Source organism: Necator americanus, chromosome III (genome assembly GCF_031761385.1).
Source record: "Necator americanus strain Aroian chromosome III, whole genome shotgun sequence".
NCBI classification, from domain to species: Eukaryota; Metazoa; Nematoda; class Chromadorea; order Rhabditida; family Ancylostomatidae; genus Necator; species Necator americanus.
In genome coordinates, this window is record NC_087373.1 from 13,395,390 (window position 1) to 13,411,536 (window position 16,147).

A 16,147-nucleotide genomic window follows, 5' to 3' on the forward strand; every position below is an offset into this window, starting at 1 on the left:
CAAGTTATTGGGGTTCATATTCATAAACTGGAATGGATTCGTAGATGGTTTGAGAATGATGTTTACTTGACTACGTATAAACACCGTACTTCCAACACTAATCACAGGTACTTTGTGTCTTACTTTGTGTTTCATTCCACTAAGGTACTCGGACGAAGGTACTCGGTAAGGTTCCCCACGTGGTATCGCTTTCAGTAACTGAATTATTCTGAAAAAGGAATACTCCAACTTTAATAGCATAGTTAAAATAGTATTCACGCCATTTATTATATATGGAAAGCCATATAGGAAATCCAACACTGATTTTTCCCTTACGAGTATCCCCATTCCTCCTGAAATATCCTTTAAAGGGATCACCCCACGAATCTGAAGTGGTATGGGTTTCAGGTGGAGTATTCGTATACGGCATAGTAGATAATGGAGTGACATGGGGGGGGGGGGATGATTCCGTCCATTTCTTCCTCATTGCCGTAAAAAACGGCCCGGAAGATGCGGCGCATGCACAAGGCCGGCGCTCTCCAACCGAAGTCGTTATAGAAGGTAGCGCGCCGGAACGCTCGAAGTCATACCTTTCGGGCCGTTTTCTTCGGCAATTAGTAAGAAATGGACGGAATCACCCTTCCGTCCATAATCTACGATCCCGTATACGAATACTCCACCTGAAATCCGTACCACCTCAGATTCGTGCCTTTAATGTCTTCTTTCAGCAGACCAATTAGACCTGAGCCCTCATTGATGTTAGCATTGTTTAGAAATTTTCACCGCATTTCTCTTTCTCATCTCGGCCCTACTGACGCACTAACGCCAAACCATTCCATTACCACACCACATAATTTCCTGTTCTAACTCTCGACTTTTTACATTTGAGAAACCCGTAAATTGCAGCAAATCTATGTTATCTACAAGATATTCGACAATTAAGGAAACCGGTGGATAACTTCAATCTATCCGAACTTATTTCACAGCCAAGATTAGCGCTATACTCCATTGCCGCTAGCTCTGATGACCAAAAGTGGCACTGGTGATTTCATTCCTGACAGGTATTGATTGTTGGCCAGTAGTTGTGATCACAAGCGAGTGTAGCGCAGACGATAAGAGGTTCCGCTGTCTACAAGATCGATCGGAGGTTCGAATCCGCCCTAGTGCTCACCAAGCCTTTCATCCCCCCGGCATGGACAAATTGAAACCAGACTTGTCTGGGAGGATAGAAACACTGACTTGACACATCGGGTAGCCTCCGCTAGTCATTATGAGGGACAGTTACAAGTTCGTAAACGTCAAACGATTCTGAATTGAAGTGAACGTGGGGGCGCATCCCAAGTGTAACGCCAGACTTCTATGCTTATCCTGTTCTTATATCGCTACTTTTATGTTCACATCAGTGATTTAGTTATTACCTAGTATAGTTCACATGCTGCTGCTCCCTTTTACATGCTAAAGTTGGCTTCTTTCATAGGCTGGGCCAGACGAGTCCCGTGATAATCTTAAGAAGCGGAGAGTTCATCTTTTTTATTTTAATAATGATCATCATTGCAATGGATTCACCCACAATCAAAATTCCTATAAAAAGCAGAAAGAAAAAGTCAAATAGTCTATCGAAAATGAGATCGCCGTCACGAATGACAGTGGCGTAGCGATACTCTGTAGAAATACTCTTCTAAGATATTCTGCACAAGAGCACGTAGACATGAGCATGTAAACCATTATCATGTGAGCATGATAAAGGGTGAAACTTCACCCTATATAATAATGGGCTTAGTGTGTCACGTGTGTGTATGTATGTGTGTGTTTGTCTGTGTATCACGAAATTCGAACCACGGCGTCGGATTGGTGCGCAGTAACTTCGTGTGCATGTCGCGAAAGGTTGGTGAGAAGTTCCAACCGCCTCATAGCCGGACCACTGCGCGCGTCGCTTTTCACCTCTATGACTCCTCCGCGTATCTACTTCCTTGCACGCTTGCCTCAACGTGGTAGCATGCCTTCTTCAGAAATTGAAAACACATAGCTAACGACTGCTTAAAGGCATCACCCCACGAATCTGAGGTGGTGCAGATTTCAGGTGGAGTATTCGTATACGGGATGGGAGACTACGGAGAGGGAGGTGATTCCGTCCATTTCTTCCTAATTGCCGTAAAAAACGGCCCGGAAGATGCGGCGCCGCACAAGACTGGCGCGCTCCAATCGAACCTCTTGTACAAAATGGTGCGCCAAAACGAATGAAGCCGTATCTTCCGGGCCGTTTTTTACGGCAATTAGGAAGAAATGGACGGAATCACCCCCCCTCTCCGTAGTCTCCCATCCCGTATACGAATACTCCACCTGAAATCTGCACCACCTCAGATTCGTGGGGTGATGCCTTTAAATAGTAGCCGACAGTTTACATGATCTGGCATGGAAGGTTACCTTTATCACTCTGATGATGTTGTTCGCGTCATTTTACCTTAAAATATCATTTTGTGATAACTGTTGGGGAAAATCAGCAGGAAAACCCATACATCGATCAATGCTTTCGATGTATCTACATTACCAGTCTGACTGTCCGGCTAAAGCCGGACTGTAGACTTTCGGTGGTTTTAGCTTCGCTCCCCTTCACTGATCAATGAAAGTTAATAGTAGTGGTGTTTTCTGTAGAATTAGATTTCTGTTTTTTTAAACAACGCTTTCCTTATCTTCTTTATATTATTATTATAAATTAAGGCGAAAGATTACGGAGCTTTCCTTCTAAATGCGTCAGTTCTACATTTGGAGAATATTTGACCATCAACTACAAACACTCCTTCGATTGCCAGATTAATGTAGATACTATTTGAAAGCATTACTCGACGTATGACGTATTCCTCCTGATTTCCCCCAATAGTTATCACAGAATGATGTTTTAACATAAAATTACGTGAAAGACATCATCCTACTGATAAAGATAACGTTCCACGTCAGATCACGTAAACATCTTGCTACTATTTAAGCAGCTGTTTGCATGAGTGTTTCCACTTTCTGAGAACGGCATGCTACAAAATTGAGGCGAACAAAGAAGGAAATATGCACACGGAGCAGTCATGACGGTGAAGAGCAAAGCGCCCAGTGGTCACGGTTTTGAAACGGCTGCACCATTTATCTTTTACGTAATGCACCCTGAGTTATTGCGCACCAATGACCGGGTCCACCGACGCCGGTGGATCCGTCGCACCCCATATTATGGATATCTGGCGCCGGCGCACCAATCTGAGGCCGTTGGACCCGCCGCACCCCCTTCTATTGGTATCTGGCACCGGTGGACCCGTCGCACCCCCTTCTATAGGTATCTGGACCCGTCGCACCCCCTTCTATAGGTATCTGGCGCCGGTGGACCCGTCGCACCCCCTTCTATAGGTATCTGGCGCCGGTGGACCCGTCGCACCCCATTTTATAGCTTTTTAGCGTCGAGGCACCAACTCGACGCCGGTGGACCCGTCGCACCCCCCTTTTTGAATTTCGTGACTGACACACACACACGTGACAGAATAAGCCCGTTATTATATATCATGATCATGATATTGGAATCGAGGTAGTGTTTGAAGTTGAAGTTTGAATACTCTCCAAATGCAAAACTGATGCGTTTAGAAAGAAAACTATGAAATCTTTCGCCTTTATTTGTAGTAAAAAAGAGAAAGAAAGAGTCGTTAGAATAACACAAATCTGATTTCGCAGAAAATGCCACTACTACTAATTTTCATTGACCAGTGAAGTAGAGCGAAGCGAACACCATAAAAAGTCTGGAGTCCGGCTTTAGCCGTACGTTCAGACTCGTTCATTCATATCAGAAAGATTTGAAGAGTATCTAAGAATGATAAAAAGTTCTAAACAAAGTCCACAGATTTACATATATGGTTTAAACGAGCGCATACTGAAGGAGAGGAAGGGAGAGGGCCTAAATATGGTCGATATGAGCTTCACAAGGTATGTACAATCCACAATATATAGCGCTACATTTATTTTTGTAATATACATGTCCCGTGTCAGAATATGTGCTATTTTTTCATAAATGCATACGAATGTTTTTTTCTAAAAATATTTAACTATTCAATAGTTATCACATTTTAATAAAGTATCCTGTAACGTCATTGACACCCACTTCTATTCACCGGAGAACTGTAGTTTTAACGAATGGTTCATGCCACAAGAAGCATTTTTTTGTCGCGAATCTCCAATTTCTTTCAAAATGCTTCGTTGTTACTCCCAATTTCGCAGTGCGGAATTCATTCTTTACACAAGAAAGGGCAACAGAAAAAAAGGTTACCTCAGCGATTTGCTAGAAGCTATCAACTTGTCACGCTTTGAGTCATTGTACCATTAATGGAATTCATTTGAATTGTAGCTGGGTCAGAAAGGCGTGAAACTCGATGCAGTTGCGTAAGCGGCTACGCTCGAAGCGGTGCGGAGGGCAGCGTAGCGGTTAGTATCGAGGAGGATCCTTGTTTAGCACCACTCATCGCTGCAGTTCGCGGTGGTCTCAGCTAGATCCCAAACGTTTTTTTCGCGGCACTGCTTCAAGCACAGCAGCAAACGTAGCTGCACCGAGCTTTGTGCCGTTTGACAAAACGGCGTTGGACCTTATAGAATCAGAAGATACCCTGCTTTCGCCTTGAATCATGGTTAGTCTTTGCTCCCGCAATGAAAGAGACGTCGACAGCCTGTTTTCTTTTTTCCGTTGTTCTTTTTTTTTTGAAAGAGGAGGAGGAGGGAGATGTCCCTACATTCACGACTATAAAGTGTGGGGTTTTATTATTCCTTGATCACAACATCTAACATTACCATTACATGTCTTTCCGTTTCTCTTCGTCTTGTTCAGGCAGATGATCAGCAATACTTTCATTTTTATTGATCAAATTGGAGAGTTACCTTAAGGCTTTCATTTAATCTAGGAAATCGAGGTACATCATACTTTCCTTTGGAAGATCGTGAAAAACTTCATCACACCTTCCATTTTTGTGCGTTTTCAATATTGTGGAATCCACCCACATAAAACTCTTGCAAATGACTCCTATCTTTGAACAGCTGCAAATCCTCCCTTTTTCGGAGTGAAATTCTTCTAAGATCATGCTTTCGATGACACTGATTTTGTATTTTCCTTCTGCTCGAGAAAGATCCAGGTTTTAGAAACGTAGATCAATCAGGAAGTCAGGAAGAAGGATGGCTGGTGTTGAAGATATGGGGCGGAGCGCTCGATATTCTCGCATGGTTTCCTAGCCACTGCTTTTGTCCTGTTTAGCTTGTCGCTCATCGCATTTACTTCCTACCCCAGAACACCCTTCCTACATGCTCAGTCGCTGCCGGATGCGTTCAGGAGCTTAAGGGACATGTTTCTATTCCGAATAATATCAACTCGGCTCTGCACGTAAAGCACAATAGATTTCGGTATGGAGACCACCTCAACAGCAAAAATAATTCAAGCGCACTTTGTCAATCGAGCGGAGCGATAAGGGTAACTTCAAAGTGTAGAACACACTGAAAATAGGGTTATCTTTCTGAGACTGTTGTATGACTATTTCCGTGACTTCAGTAAGTAAAACTTCCGTAAGGAATAATTCTCTTTTCTTCAGATCCGACCCTTATGAGCGCTAAGTATCGCTTTTGCCTGTTCCTTGCAACGTTTATGGCTATTATTAATGAAGACAAAAAGGTAACTCTTTAATAATTTGTTCTCTGTTTTGTTTACAAATTTCATTGAATGTTAAGTATTAACTTTCGCGTGAAAGGAACCAGATAAGAAACGCTCCAAACGGCAATCTGTGAGTGACGTTCACTGGTGTGAAAGCGTCATCTAAGTGCATTTCATCGTTATTGTCCAATTCATACCTTTCGTTTTTATTAAATTATTTTTATTAAATTACAGCTCACATGGTGTGGCGGGGGCCACGTGGCGGTAGGGGGTTAATCGCGGACCAAAGCGTGCCTGCCCTGAGACACAGGTGCAAGGGATAGAATCCCTGTTTACGTGCCCCGTGCTAAGATCTGCTCATAATACTATTGTATTCCGCATATCCATTTGGCCAAAAGCCGGCAATCATGTTACTCTGAGGTGGAAGGAAGGCGGTTTGGAGTCACCTCCAGTAAATAAGCTCATGGAACTAGAGACCGGCAACCCCTCGTGTTTTAAAATTATATGCAAGACACAGTAACCAGAAAGAGTTTTCTTATTCCGAAGAAAAACCTTGTACGGTACCTCCAGGAAAGGCGGGATGGTAGGAGTCATCTAGGCTACCGATACGGAAAAGGACTAGGATTACGATCTGTACTTACAGCGCACGTACGCTTACATCGAAAGCCGCCATTGAATCCATCGGACCATCGCCTTCTTCGAGAAGGATTTTTTTTTCATATGAGGGGAGAAGGCCGCAAAGTTCTCAATGCGAAATCCCAAACCTACCATGAACTCACGTCCGAGATGGCCGCACTCTAGAGAAGCGATAAAAGAAGACCTCGAATAGAGAAGAGCACAATGGCTAAAGCAGAATAGGAGGAAAAAAAGTCATTAACCTTCGCCAATCGTATGAATATTGCTCTCTGGAACCCAAACGAAACAACCATTGGATCAAGAAGGGGAATGGAGAAAATCATCTACGACATCTACTCACATCTCCCATCCTGGTCTCACGTCCACTTGCCTACTCACCATCTGAGGACATTTGATTCCAGAGGTCTCTTCCGAAATCCGGCATGTCATCATGTCGGTAAAGAATCGTACTCCACCCAGTCCCAACAGAATCAAGCCTGAACAACTGAAGAACCTACCCCCAGTCCGTATTAACGCTGTGGAGAAGCTTCTCACCCGTTATCTGTCAGAACACAAGGTTCCTAAGCAATGAAAAAACAGACTGCACTGTTGTATAAGAAGGGAGATCCACAGGACACCGTGAACTATCGTCCAACCTGCTTACTGTCTGTCATCTACAAGTAATCACATCTTCACAGGAGTAATCCTGAACAGGATAGAAAGAACATTAGAGGAAGGAGAGTCATGCGAAGGAGAAGGGTTCCGAAAAGGGTTCAGTACGACTGACCACATACACCGTTTCAAAACCCATAGAAGTAGCGAGAGTACAGGATGCCGCTGTGTCTCACTTTCATCGACTTGAAGAAAACCTTGAGACTGAGGCGGTCATGGAGGCCTTTTACAACCAATTCGTCCCTACTCCGTATATAAAAACACTTCGTTAATTGTATAGCAACTTCACGTTCAAAACTTCCTCATTGTACAATAGTGCTCGCAATCGACGTGATGAGAGGGATTCGTCACCATGACACAGTCTCACTCAAAATATTCAGTGCCACCTTCGAGAATCCGAGAACTGGAATGGGATATTATGAGAGTGAAAGTTGACGGCCCCAGCATTTACATCTTCGTTCCGCTGATGACATCGTTCTGATAACATCAAGCATCAATCAGGTGGAACACATCCTGGTTGAATTAAAAGTGTAGAAAGATAAGTCTCCAGGTAAACCTGGACGAGACGATGTTTATGAGGAAAGGATGGGTTTCTGATTCCCCATTCACTGACCTCCGAGCTGGGCAGGAAGAAACGAGCGGCTTGGGGAGCATACAAGAGCATCAAGGAAGACTGTACTGAAGAGGACTGAGAACATTCGGCTCCGTGGTACCTATTCAATACCACCTTTCTTTCTGATTTTACTCACGCGTCAGGAACGTGGGCGTTGCGCAAGCAGGAGAAAATGCAATCAGCGCCATAACCGCGCAAATGCTAGGAGCATCCGGCTTTACGCAAGTTAAAGAAGGGATTAGAAGTTCATTCCTATGTCATGGATCGAAATTCTGAGACGCTGCCGCATATGCCAAAGAAAGCAAAATTAGATGGGTCGGACATATGATGCGTTTTAGCTACTATCGTTTGACCAGATCCGTAAGCGACTGGATACCACGTGACATCAAACACACGGCAGGAATACCATCGACCCGATGGTCAGACCTCTTTACGAAGTCCTTCAAAGAAGAGTACGACGCGAAGTCCTTCAAAGAAGAGTACGACGCTCTTCAAGTCCCTCACGAGAAGAGAAGCCACTGGGCCACACTTGCACGAAATATTACTGGTGCCCACTCGAGCTAATCGATGAAAAACGGGAGCACAGGTGACACAGGTGATACAGTTCGTGTGAATTCACAAATGTGCGTTGTGCATGTAAATGTGAATATTTGGCATGGAATTCGATAATTCGACCAAAAATTTCGTCATTAGGGAAATAAGTTTATCCATCGGGTAATACGAAACAGTGAGCAAAATTACATTCGTTACCTGCCTTGGCGAACAATGGCGCAAACATTAAGTTTATTTATGAGGTCCTAGTATTTTTGTGTACCTCATATAATTCCCCCTCATCAAAAAAGTATAAAAATTCCACAAACTTCTGCACCACCGAGACGGCACTCATTAAAGTAAGTCTTGTGAGGTTCTGAAGAGTTGGACATCCCCTTCAACTTTCAGCTGAAGACGTGAACTAGGCAAACAAGAACAGGGAATTTCACACTCACAGGCAACACCGGTGGCCATAGCGATAGCATACCTTGGTTTTTGAAAGTTATGCACGCTCTCTTGCTCTAGCATAGACCCGAACATTTATCCAACAACATATTCCTTGAGCAACTTCGCAAAACGCGCCTAGAAAGGCAGTGAGTTATAGGATTTTTCGATTTCGCTTCCCTTCATGCCAACATCTTTAGCAACGGATTAGTGAAGCCGGGTTTGAGCTATTCGTAAAACACATTGACATTTTAAATCCTTACAAGTTTTCTGTAAAGCAGATTTACGAGAAGCTCAAACACAGCTTGCACTGTTACGCTATTCGAGATGTGATATGAAGGGAAGTGACATCGGAGAATTCTATAACAGACTACCTTTTCAGGCGCGTTTTGCGAAGTTGCTCAAGCAATATGTTAGTATTGGATAAATGCGCGGGTCCACAATAAAGCAATAGTACGAACCTTTGTCCACACGCCGCATTCAGGCCGGATCGCTTCTGCTTAACTTCAGACTGCATAATATGTCTATTCGGCAAGCAAGGCGGCTGCATATTCTCGTAGCCAACGTCTAGTGTAGTCTAATGATAGTATTCAGCGCCAAAAACTTATGGTTAGGGAAATACTGGGAAATATGGTTAGCGAAATACTGGGAAAGCATGGCAATGAAGCACTGGATCTACGAAGATAATGTCGACGGAAAAAGTCCCTAGCGGCCAACTAATTCATCTTAATCCACGTATGTTTTTTGGAGTAAAGTTACGTTTAGTTAAGTTACGTAAAGTTTAACAAAAGACAGCAACAACAGGTATTAAAATCGAAGTATTCGAGTAGTGTTTCCAAGGAGATGCATAGTTTTGTCTAAGGAGAAACTTGTCTCGTCCATATAAAGTGCAAGAGATAAAGTGTCCAGCGTTAATCAACCCTCTTGAGGTGCTCCATCGTGTTTTACTGGAATTCGCAATCGTTGAGGTTTTGGAACACCCGTTCCAATGACTTGCGGGGTATCAAGTCAGTGTTTTTATCTTCGCAGACAAGTCCGGTACCAATTTATCGACCCGGAGCGATGAACAGCTTGGTTAGCACTGGGACGGTATCGAACCATCGATCAATCGCGCAGATACAGAAGGCTCTTACTGACTGCGCTACACCTTTATCGTCCGTATAGAACATCCTTGTTTGGTGATAAGAAACAAGCCACTGTGACGCCAACACTTGGAAATTGGCAATGCTTAAAATTATAATTACAGGTATCCGCACAACTCCTTCCACCATTTGGTCCGAACAGTAGAGCACGGTCTTCCAAGCAGTTTAAGAACGGAGTGGGTGAGTATATATTAGGATGGTGTAGAAGAAATGCCGTTTTTGAAAGAATGAATGGTTAGTTGGTCAGTCAGTGGCAAAAAAAATCCTCTGCTGTGAGCACGCTTTTACGTACAAGAAATAGGCTTGTTTGTTTCAATATTTGCTTTGTGACTGGATGAATTCTTGGGGGAAGGCGGATCTCGCAGCATCGTGCTGACTATAAAATCGATTTTCGTACAGAAAGTTATCAGAATGCACAGAAAAGTTGTAATCTCTTGAATATGCAAAGTATGCAAGGTGAGACAGAATTTCGTAGCACAAATTGCTCAGTCGTCTGGAGTATTGATCAAATACTGGTACCATCAGTAGTATCGTGCTACAGAAGGATTGAGCCTTTTCTCTCTGGCAATACAAGCCACATGAATTGTGGGTGATTTTCTTTGGATGCTTCTATTTGTTTGATTTACTTCTTACCTTCAACGGCTTTCGGCTTCATGAACCTGCATCAGATAAAACCGGGATAATCAGAGTAGCGGAATGAGTCCATGGCCTTTTATCTTCTACACTTTTATCTTTAGGCAATATTCTGGAGCTGCATTTTCAAAAATTGTCACAGCACCACTCCTTTCCCAAGGTGCCACAGCAAACTTTGAAAGGTCCATCAATGGACAGTTACCGTAATGCGTTTTTCTGGCACATGTGAAGGAAGTAATTTCCAGTAGCAATAACTACGATAGGCGATAAAGGTCACTCCGTGGAGGCAACTAGTAATAAAACACAGCGCTACTGCTACACGACAAGCAAAATTGTTTGTCCGTCGATTTGACGCGCATTTCCACGTGTCCTCAGGTTCCCACCCTAAACATGAGTAACCGAACTGCCCTAATGTAATAACCTGCCAAGGTGTCGCTCACGGCAATTATCTTGCACCGTATATCGCACGGGCCGGACTACGAATTTGTGTTTGCGGTTAAAGGCATCACTCCACGAATCTGAGGTGGTACGGATTTCAGGTGGAGTAATCGTATACGGGATAGTAGATTATGGAGAAGGGGGTGATTCCGTCTATTTCTTCCTAATTGCCATAAAAAACGCCCCGGAAGATGCGGCGTGTGCACAAGGCTGGCGTCCTTGTAGAAGTCCTTGTAGAAAATAGCGCGCCGGAACGCCCGAAGCCGTATCTTCCGGGTCGTTTTTTACGGCAATTAGAAGGAAATGGACGGGATCACCCTTCTCTCCATAATCTACGATCCCGTATACGAATACTCCACCTGGAATCCGTACCACCTCAGATTCGTGGAGTGATGCCTTTAAATTTGCGAGTCAACATCTGAACGAGGGGACAGATGTTCGATACTTCTGCAGTGAGCGTTGATGAAGAGGAGGATAAGGCGAGGAAGACGTGCAACATTCAGCGATGATCAGATTTCTCCTATTCTATCGCATAGAACTAGATAAAATTTGTTTCTTCAGTATAACTGAAGATGCCGATCACAAATACCGCAGACAATATCCTCCAGCAATCATCAAATCCATCCTTTTTACGTTTTCGCTTAATATCATCCAGTTAAAGCTTGCTCAATGCGACGAAAACTACTTGTTTGCGAATATCGCGGAGCGATGTTGCGGAAAAAGCGTTGAGACAATTACCTATGTATATTACTTGTTTTTGCTAGATGTACAGTAGGAACGTGACAACCAGCAATTTTTTTCACGTAGGTGGATCACGATTCCCACTCTTTTAATTGTCAAGAAACGTTCGGATTTTCAAGGATAACATGTAGAGTTTCTTCTATGATTTATTATTTGTGTTTTTGAACCCCCATTGGTTTCTCACATTTGTATTTGTATTTGAAATTTATGTACTACGAGCGCCGGCGCACCACTTCTAAGCGGCTACAGCTGCCGAAGCATCAGTTGGACGCCGTGGGACCCGTCTCACTGCTTTCTAGAATACCGTTACACACACAGCCACACCACAAACCACACACATGACGAAATAATATGTAAAATAATACTATAAATATGATAATACATGATTATCATGTGGCCCGACTATGTTATATACCAGCGCAAGAGGCCGGCAATGCCGGCAGTTTGCTTTGGTTGCGTACAATGAACACGAACGTATTGTTTTTTTTTTCAGTGTCGTGTGGAGAAACATTTTGTGACGCAGAAAAATGTGTGAAGCTGAAGATAGACGGCAAAACGACCTACTCGTGTAATGAATGATCAGCTGTTTCTTTAATTGTGCAGTGTTGTTTCTTTTCTCTTCGAAACAAACTTCATAAACCGCGATTCTGTTTTCTTTTCTTCTAACCTCTTCTCTTTAATTTTTCACAAAAGATCTATGTATTGAGCACAATTTGTTTGCAATGTACAGGCCATAGTACGAGTAACCAACACGTTTGTTCTTTTCTAAGATATAAAAAAGAAACCAATTCTTCGAGTTATCCGATCTTTTACTATTCTTATATACCCAAAACAATCCCCCTCATTCCTTTACCTGACAGGTGTTGCTTGTACGTTTTTTTTTTGCTGGGAAATGAAGTTATTTATACTCGGTTCGTATTCAGACATACCATCTTTGCTTGCGTTCACCACACTGTCAAGAACGTCATTCCATCCTTTAGTGCTCCACGTCGTCACACTCCTAGCGGTTCAGCGGCGGTCACTGACCAGTTTATGACAGTCAGAATTTCCTTGAAGTCTGCTGCATCACCCGCTCAACTGTCCGTTCTGAAAGCATAACCGCTTTTCATTTTTCATTTCGACTGTTTCTACTGAATATACGTATACTGTACAATTTCATGCACTTGTTTCAATGAAAAATGTCCGCTTTACGTATAAAAGACTGACTGAACCATTCCTTTTTTTCCAACAAACTTGTCAAGTGGTATGTCCTATGAGTTGATACGCAGTAGCAATTTACAGTTGTTCTGGAATTGTTTTCTACATAGATGTACAGCTCCAACGTTAATATAATGCGCCGTTCAGCTAGCGCCTACCTTGGGACAATTTTGTGTCGCCAAAGGACCTTTAGTTAAAATGATCATAGCAGTAGAATTGCCACAATACAGCCATAACATTAACCGACAGAAACATCTCAGTTCTCTTCATCTTTACAGGGAAGCGATATTGTGCGAAAAGCAGAGAAACGGAATGCGTTGCAGCACGGCACGCTGCACGGCCACCCAGTTGAACACATCCGGCACCCACTACTTGTCTGTGGTTCGCATAATTAGTTCAATTAGCTAGAATTATATTGCCTCACTTGAAAAATCACAGTGGAGCACAGTGCAGTTATCGTAGTCACTCCTTCGTTGCCTTGCAACGTCTTTTCCAAACTCCATGTAACTGCACACTTCGTCCAAGGATCTCCAGCGCTCCCCTCGAGGTGAGAACTCTTAAAGTAAAAATTCCGGTGATCATATCTCAGACGTTTGTTGTCTTCCGAACCTAGCTATTTATGGCCCTCTAAACTGCGAAGAAAAAGCACTGCTGCAGTGGTCGACCAACCTTTCGCATAGGATTCATCAACGTGAAACCACCAACGAAGGCCCTTTAGGCTCTTCAATCGTCTCCTTGTGGTCCTACAACCTCGACAACGAAAAGAATTTGGTGAACATTCTCCACATCTGCTCTGCGCTTACTATTCTCCCATCTACAACGCAAATAAAACCCGCGCACTCCAACGACCATACAGGTAGGAACCCACGAAAATACAGCTCTATTTCGGCGTCGAGTATAACATATGGGCTTGAAACACACAGTTAACAGTTAATGACACGGCTCACACGTCAAGATGAGTTGCCCTTTTGTATTTTTGTACTTCAGAAAGTTTTATATCAGCGGGGGTTTGTCGGTGTTCAGATTGTTTGCTTGCCTTTTCCGAATGTTTGTACTTCTTTAACTGTGGTATTATTCCTCTGCTTATCTTATTTGGTTGTGTTCTACCATCCCATTCATATTTTTGTTCTAATAAGTGACAATTTTTGTTGCTCAGTTCTTTTTGCTCAATTGTAAATAAGGTGATGATTTAGGAGGTCAGTCAACCAAATTCTTGTTTCTGGAAGCTCTACCTTGTTCTCTATGTAGCTTTATTCTTCATGTCATAGATCCTCTAAGACTAATGCTTAGGTTTAGGGAACCGACTAACTTAGTTATTCCCTTCCTGAAGGAAGAGCGTGGTTGAGTGCTCCCCCTGTCTCCAACTAACTTAGCACTGTGAATAAAATTGAGGAACGGATGGAGTGGTGGTGTTGACCTTGAGTCCTCTCATCTCAACATGCAATAATTAACCACTGATACTGATGTGGAAATAACTACAAAAATTACAGAGTCACTGGGTATCGGCGTTTGTCTTCTTCAGCGGGAAGTCTAACAGGGTCGCATCGTATCTTACAGATAATGGTTGGTTTTGCAGTTATTTGTATGGTATTCGCACCCGTTTTATATGTGAAATTTAGGTTCACGAGTTGTTTTTCGAGATTGTACGAGAAAAGCAACATGTATTTTGCGACGCTAAAGACACTGCTCCTGTTTTAGAGTTGAAAAGGATCGTGGAAGGTGTGTTAAAGGTACGTCATGAACTTGTGTACTTTGTGTTCTTGCATTTTTGTAATTCTTGCGTGATTTGCAATGCTACAGCTAATCAGGTTCTTTTGTAGTAGTTTTCTTGTGTGGTAAGAACGAAAATGCTGACTTCCTTTGATTTTGTGCCTTCTTCTGCTTCTTTTTCCCGAATGCTTTGCGAAGCAGCCTTCACGTCATCTTGTTCTCTGCTTCCAGATTACGCCCTGCTTTTGACTTACTGAGATTTAATTTTTATTCTATGAAAAACAGATTCGTGGAGAGTCAACAGCAACTTCAAGCATTAAGGTCCTATCCACCATTGCTCATAAACTTCTGTGAATTAAGTAGGAAAAAAAGAATATACTCGTTTAGAGATTATTTTCTGTCTTTTGCCAAGTTCCGGTGTACTGGTGTACTGATTCCTAATGTATTTTATGAGTTGTTTGTGCCTTACTCCCATTTTTCAAAACTTCCTTAGGAAATTGGTATTTCTTCCTTTTCCAAACAATGTTTCAGTACTTTTTTCTTCTCACTGAGCCTCCTTCAAAAAGGCTACGTAGAATTCTAAGTGCGAATGATATTCTTCATGCTTATCTAATTTTATTATTGAGCCGCAGTTTACGATGCAATCTTGCGGCCGATTGCGATTTTCTTTTCTAAGTCAACCTTTGCAGTGTTTTTTTTTGTGCAGTTGGGTTGTAGGTTTTAGTTCAAGAATATCTCTGTCGTGAAATATTGAGTTAATAATCGTGACCTGCACATTAAATTATCTCCATTTGCAACAGGTAGAGAAAATGTGATTTCTATCTGCGACATACGTTAACTTCTCAAAAATACCTTGTACATGGGAATAGTTTGTTCATGCTCAAAATATCACACATGTCTGAACATTGGTTTTCTCCTCCACAAGGTTTTTTGGGCAAGATAGTACCTTATTTGGAATAAACATGACGGGTTTCGTTTTTATATTTGTTTGGAGTTTAAATTTCGCAAGTTAAGATGGTGGTTCTGAGGTGCATGTAAAATAACCCCAATTTGAATTCTTTGAAGTGACTTTGAGATGCACTTTTTCGATGTAGGATACAGTTGTCCAGAGAAATCAGTTGTATGCATAACATAATGGTAATTCTCTTCTTTCGCTTTTCTTTGGAATTCTCTCCCTTTCTTTTTTAGACTTCATTTTAAAGGTGTTTTTTTTTCAGATTCCCGTCACCGATCAGGTACTTGTCCGCTTACTTGATGATAGCACGACGAATTTTCAACCTCTAGATGACAAGAAAACGTTGGCAGAGAGTGGTTTCACTGTCAATAACGCAAAGGTGATTACTAAAGATATCTTGCTTGATATTGTCCTCTGCAAGTATTAGTGTTGTTTTTTTCTATCAACAGATATGTAACTAACTTATTTCTCATTCGGAACTTGCCTATTAAGATTGCTAGAGAGTTGAAATTTCCTTTTTTTGAAACCATTCCATTATCGTCGTGACATTCCAAGTCTGGACGACGAAACGTTGTATTTGGATTTTTATCTTATCTTTATTTTTGTAGGGCTAGACCAGTATTCGGAAATCATCACTTCCAGGCACAAACTCCCGCTATGGTTGCACTAATGTTTCGAGGAGAATCTGCACCAGTTATTGACGAGTTATCCACTCCTCCCCCGGTACCTGATGCAATGAGAAACGAAGCGCACTCTCAGGAATAACGTTATCTTACAAATTTGTGTGATCAATGTGTATCGCTTCAAATCAGCTTTCACCC

At 42.4% G+C, this 16,147-nt stretch overlaps 2 protein-coding genes across 4 annotated transcripts; both read left to right on the forward strand.

Annotated features, from left to right (window-relative positions):
- Nucleotides 1-5,166: 5,166 nt before the first annotated feature.
- Nucleotides 5,167-5,485, forward strand: RB195_009465 (uncharacterized protein; the record flags this gene model as incomplete). The annotated part of the gene is made up of 2 exons (XM_064190027.1): nucleotides 5,167-5,214; nucleotides 5,279-5,485. 2 exons carry the CDS (start codon nucleotides 5,167-5,169, stop codon nucleotides 5,483-5,485), a joined length of 255 nt encoding a protein of 84 aa, XP_064047610.1.
- A 102-nt stretch (nucleotides 5,486-5,587) lies between these two features.
- RB195_009466 (uncharacterized protein) lies at nucleotides 5,588-16,091 on the forward strand (the record flags this gene model as incomplete). Of its 3 annotated transcripts, XM_064190029.1 has the most annotated exons (8): nucleotides 5,630-5,656; nucleotides 9,757-9,832; nucleotides 11,958-12,032; nucleotides 13,100-13,208; nucleotides 14,152-14,224; nucleotides 14,281-14,391; nucleotides 15,589-15,705; nucleotides 15,969-16,091. In XM_064190029.1, 8 exons carry the CDS (start codon nucleotides 5,630-5,632, stop codon nucleotides 16,089-16,091), a joined length of 711 nt encoding a protein of 236 aa, XP_064047611.1. The 3 variants fall into 3 exon arrangements, with proteins under 3 accessions (XP_013306042.2, XP_064047611.1, XP_064047612.1); XM_064190028.1 differs by lacking the exons at nucleotides 5,630-5,656; nucleotides 9,757-9,832; nucleotides 11,958-12,032; nucleotides 13,100-13,208 and having other exon boundaries at nucleotides 14,222-14,224; XM_013450588.2 differs by lacking the exons at nucleotides 13,100-13,208; nucleotides 14,152-14,224; nucleotides 14,281-14,391; nucleotides 15,589-15,705; nucleotides 15,969-16,091 and having other exon boundaries at nucleotides 5,588-5,656; nucleotides 11,958-12,043.
- Between the last annotated feature and the right edge of the window lie 56 nt (nucleotides 16,092-16,147).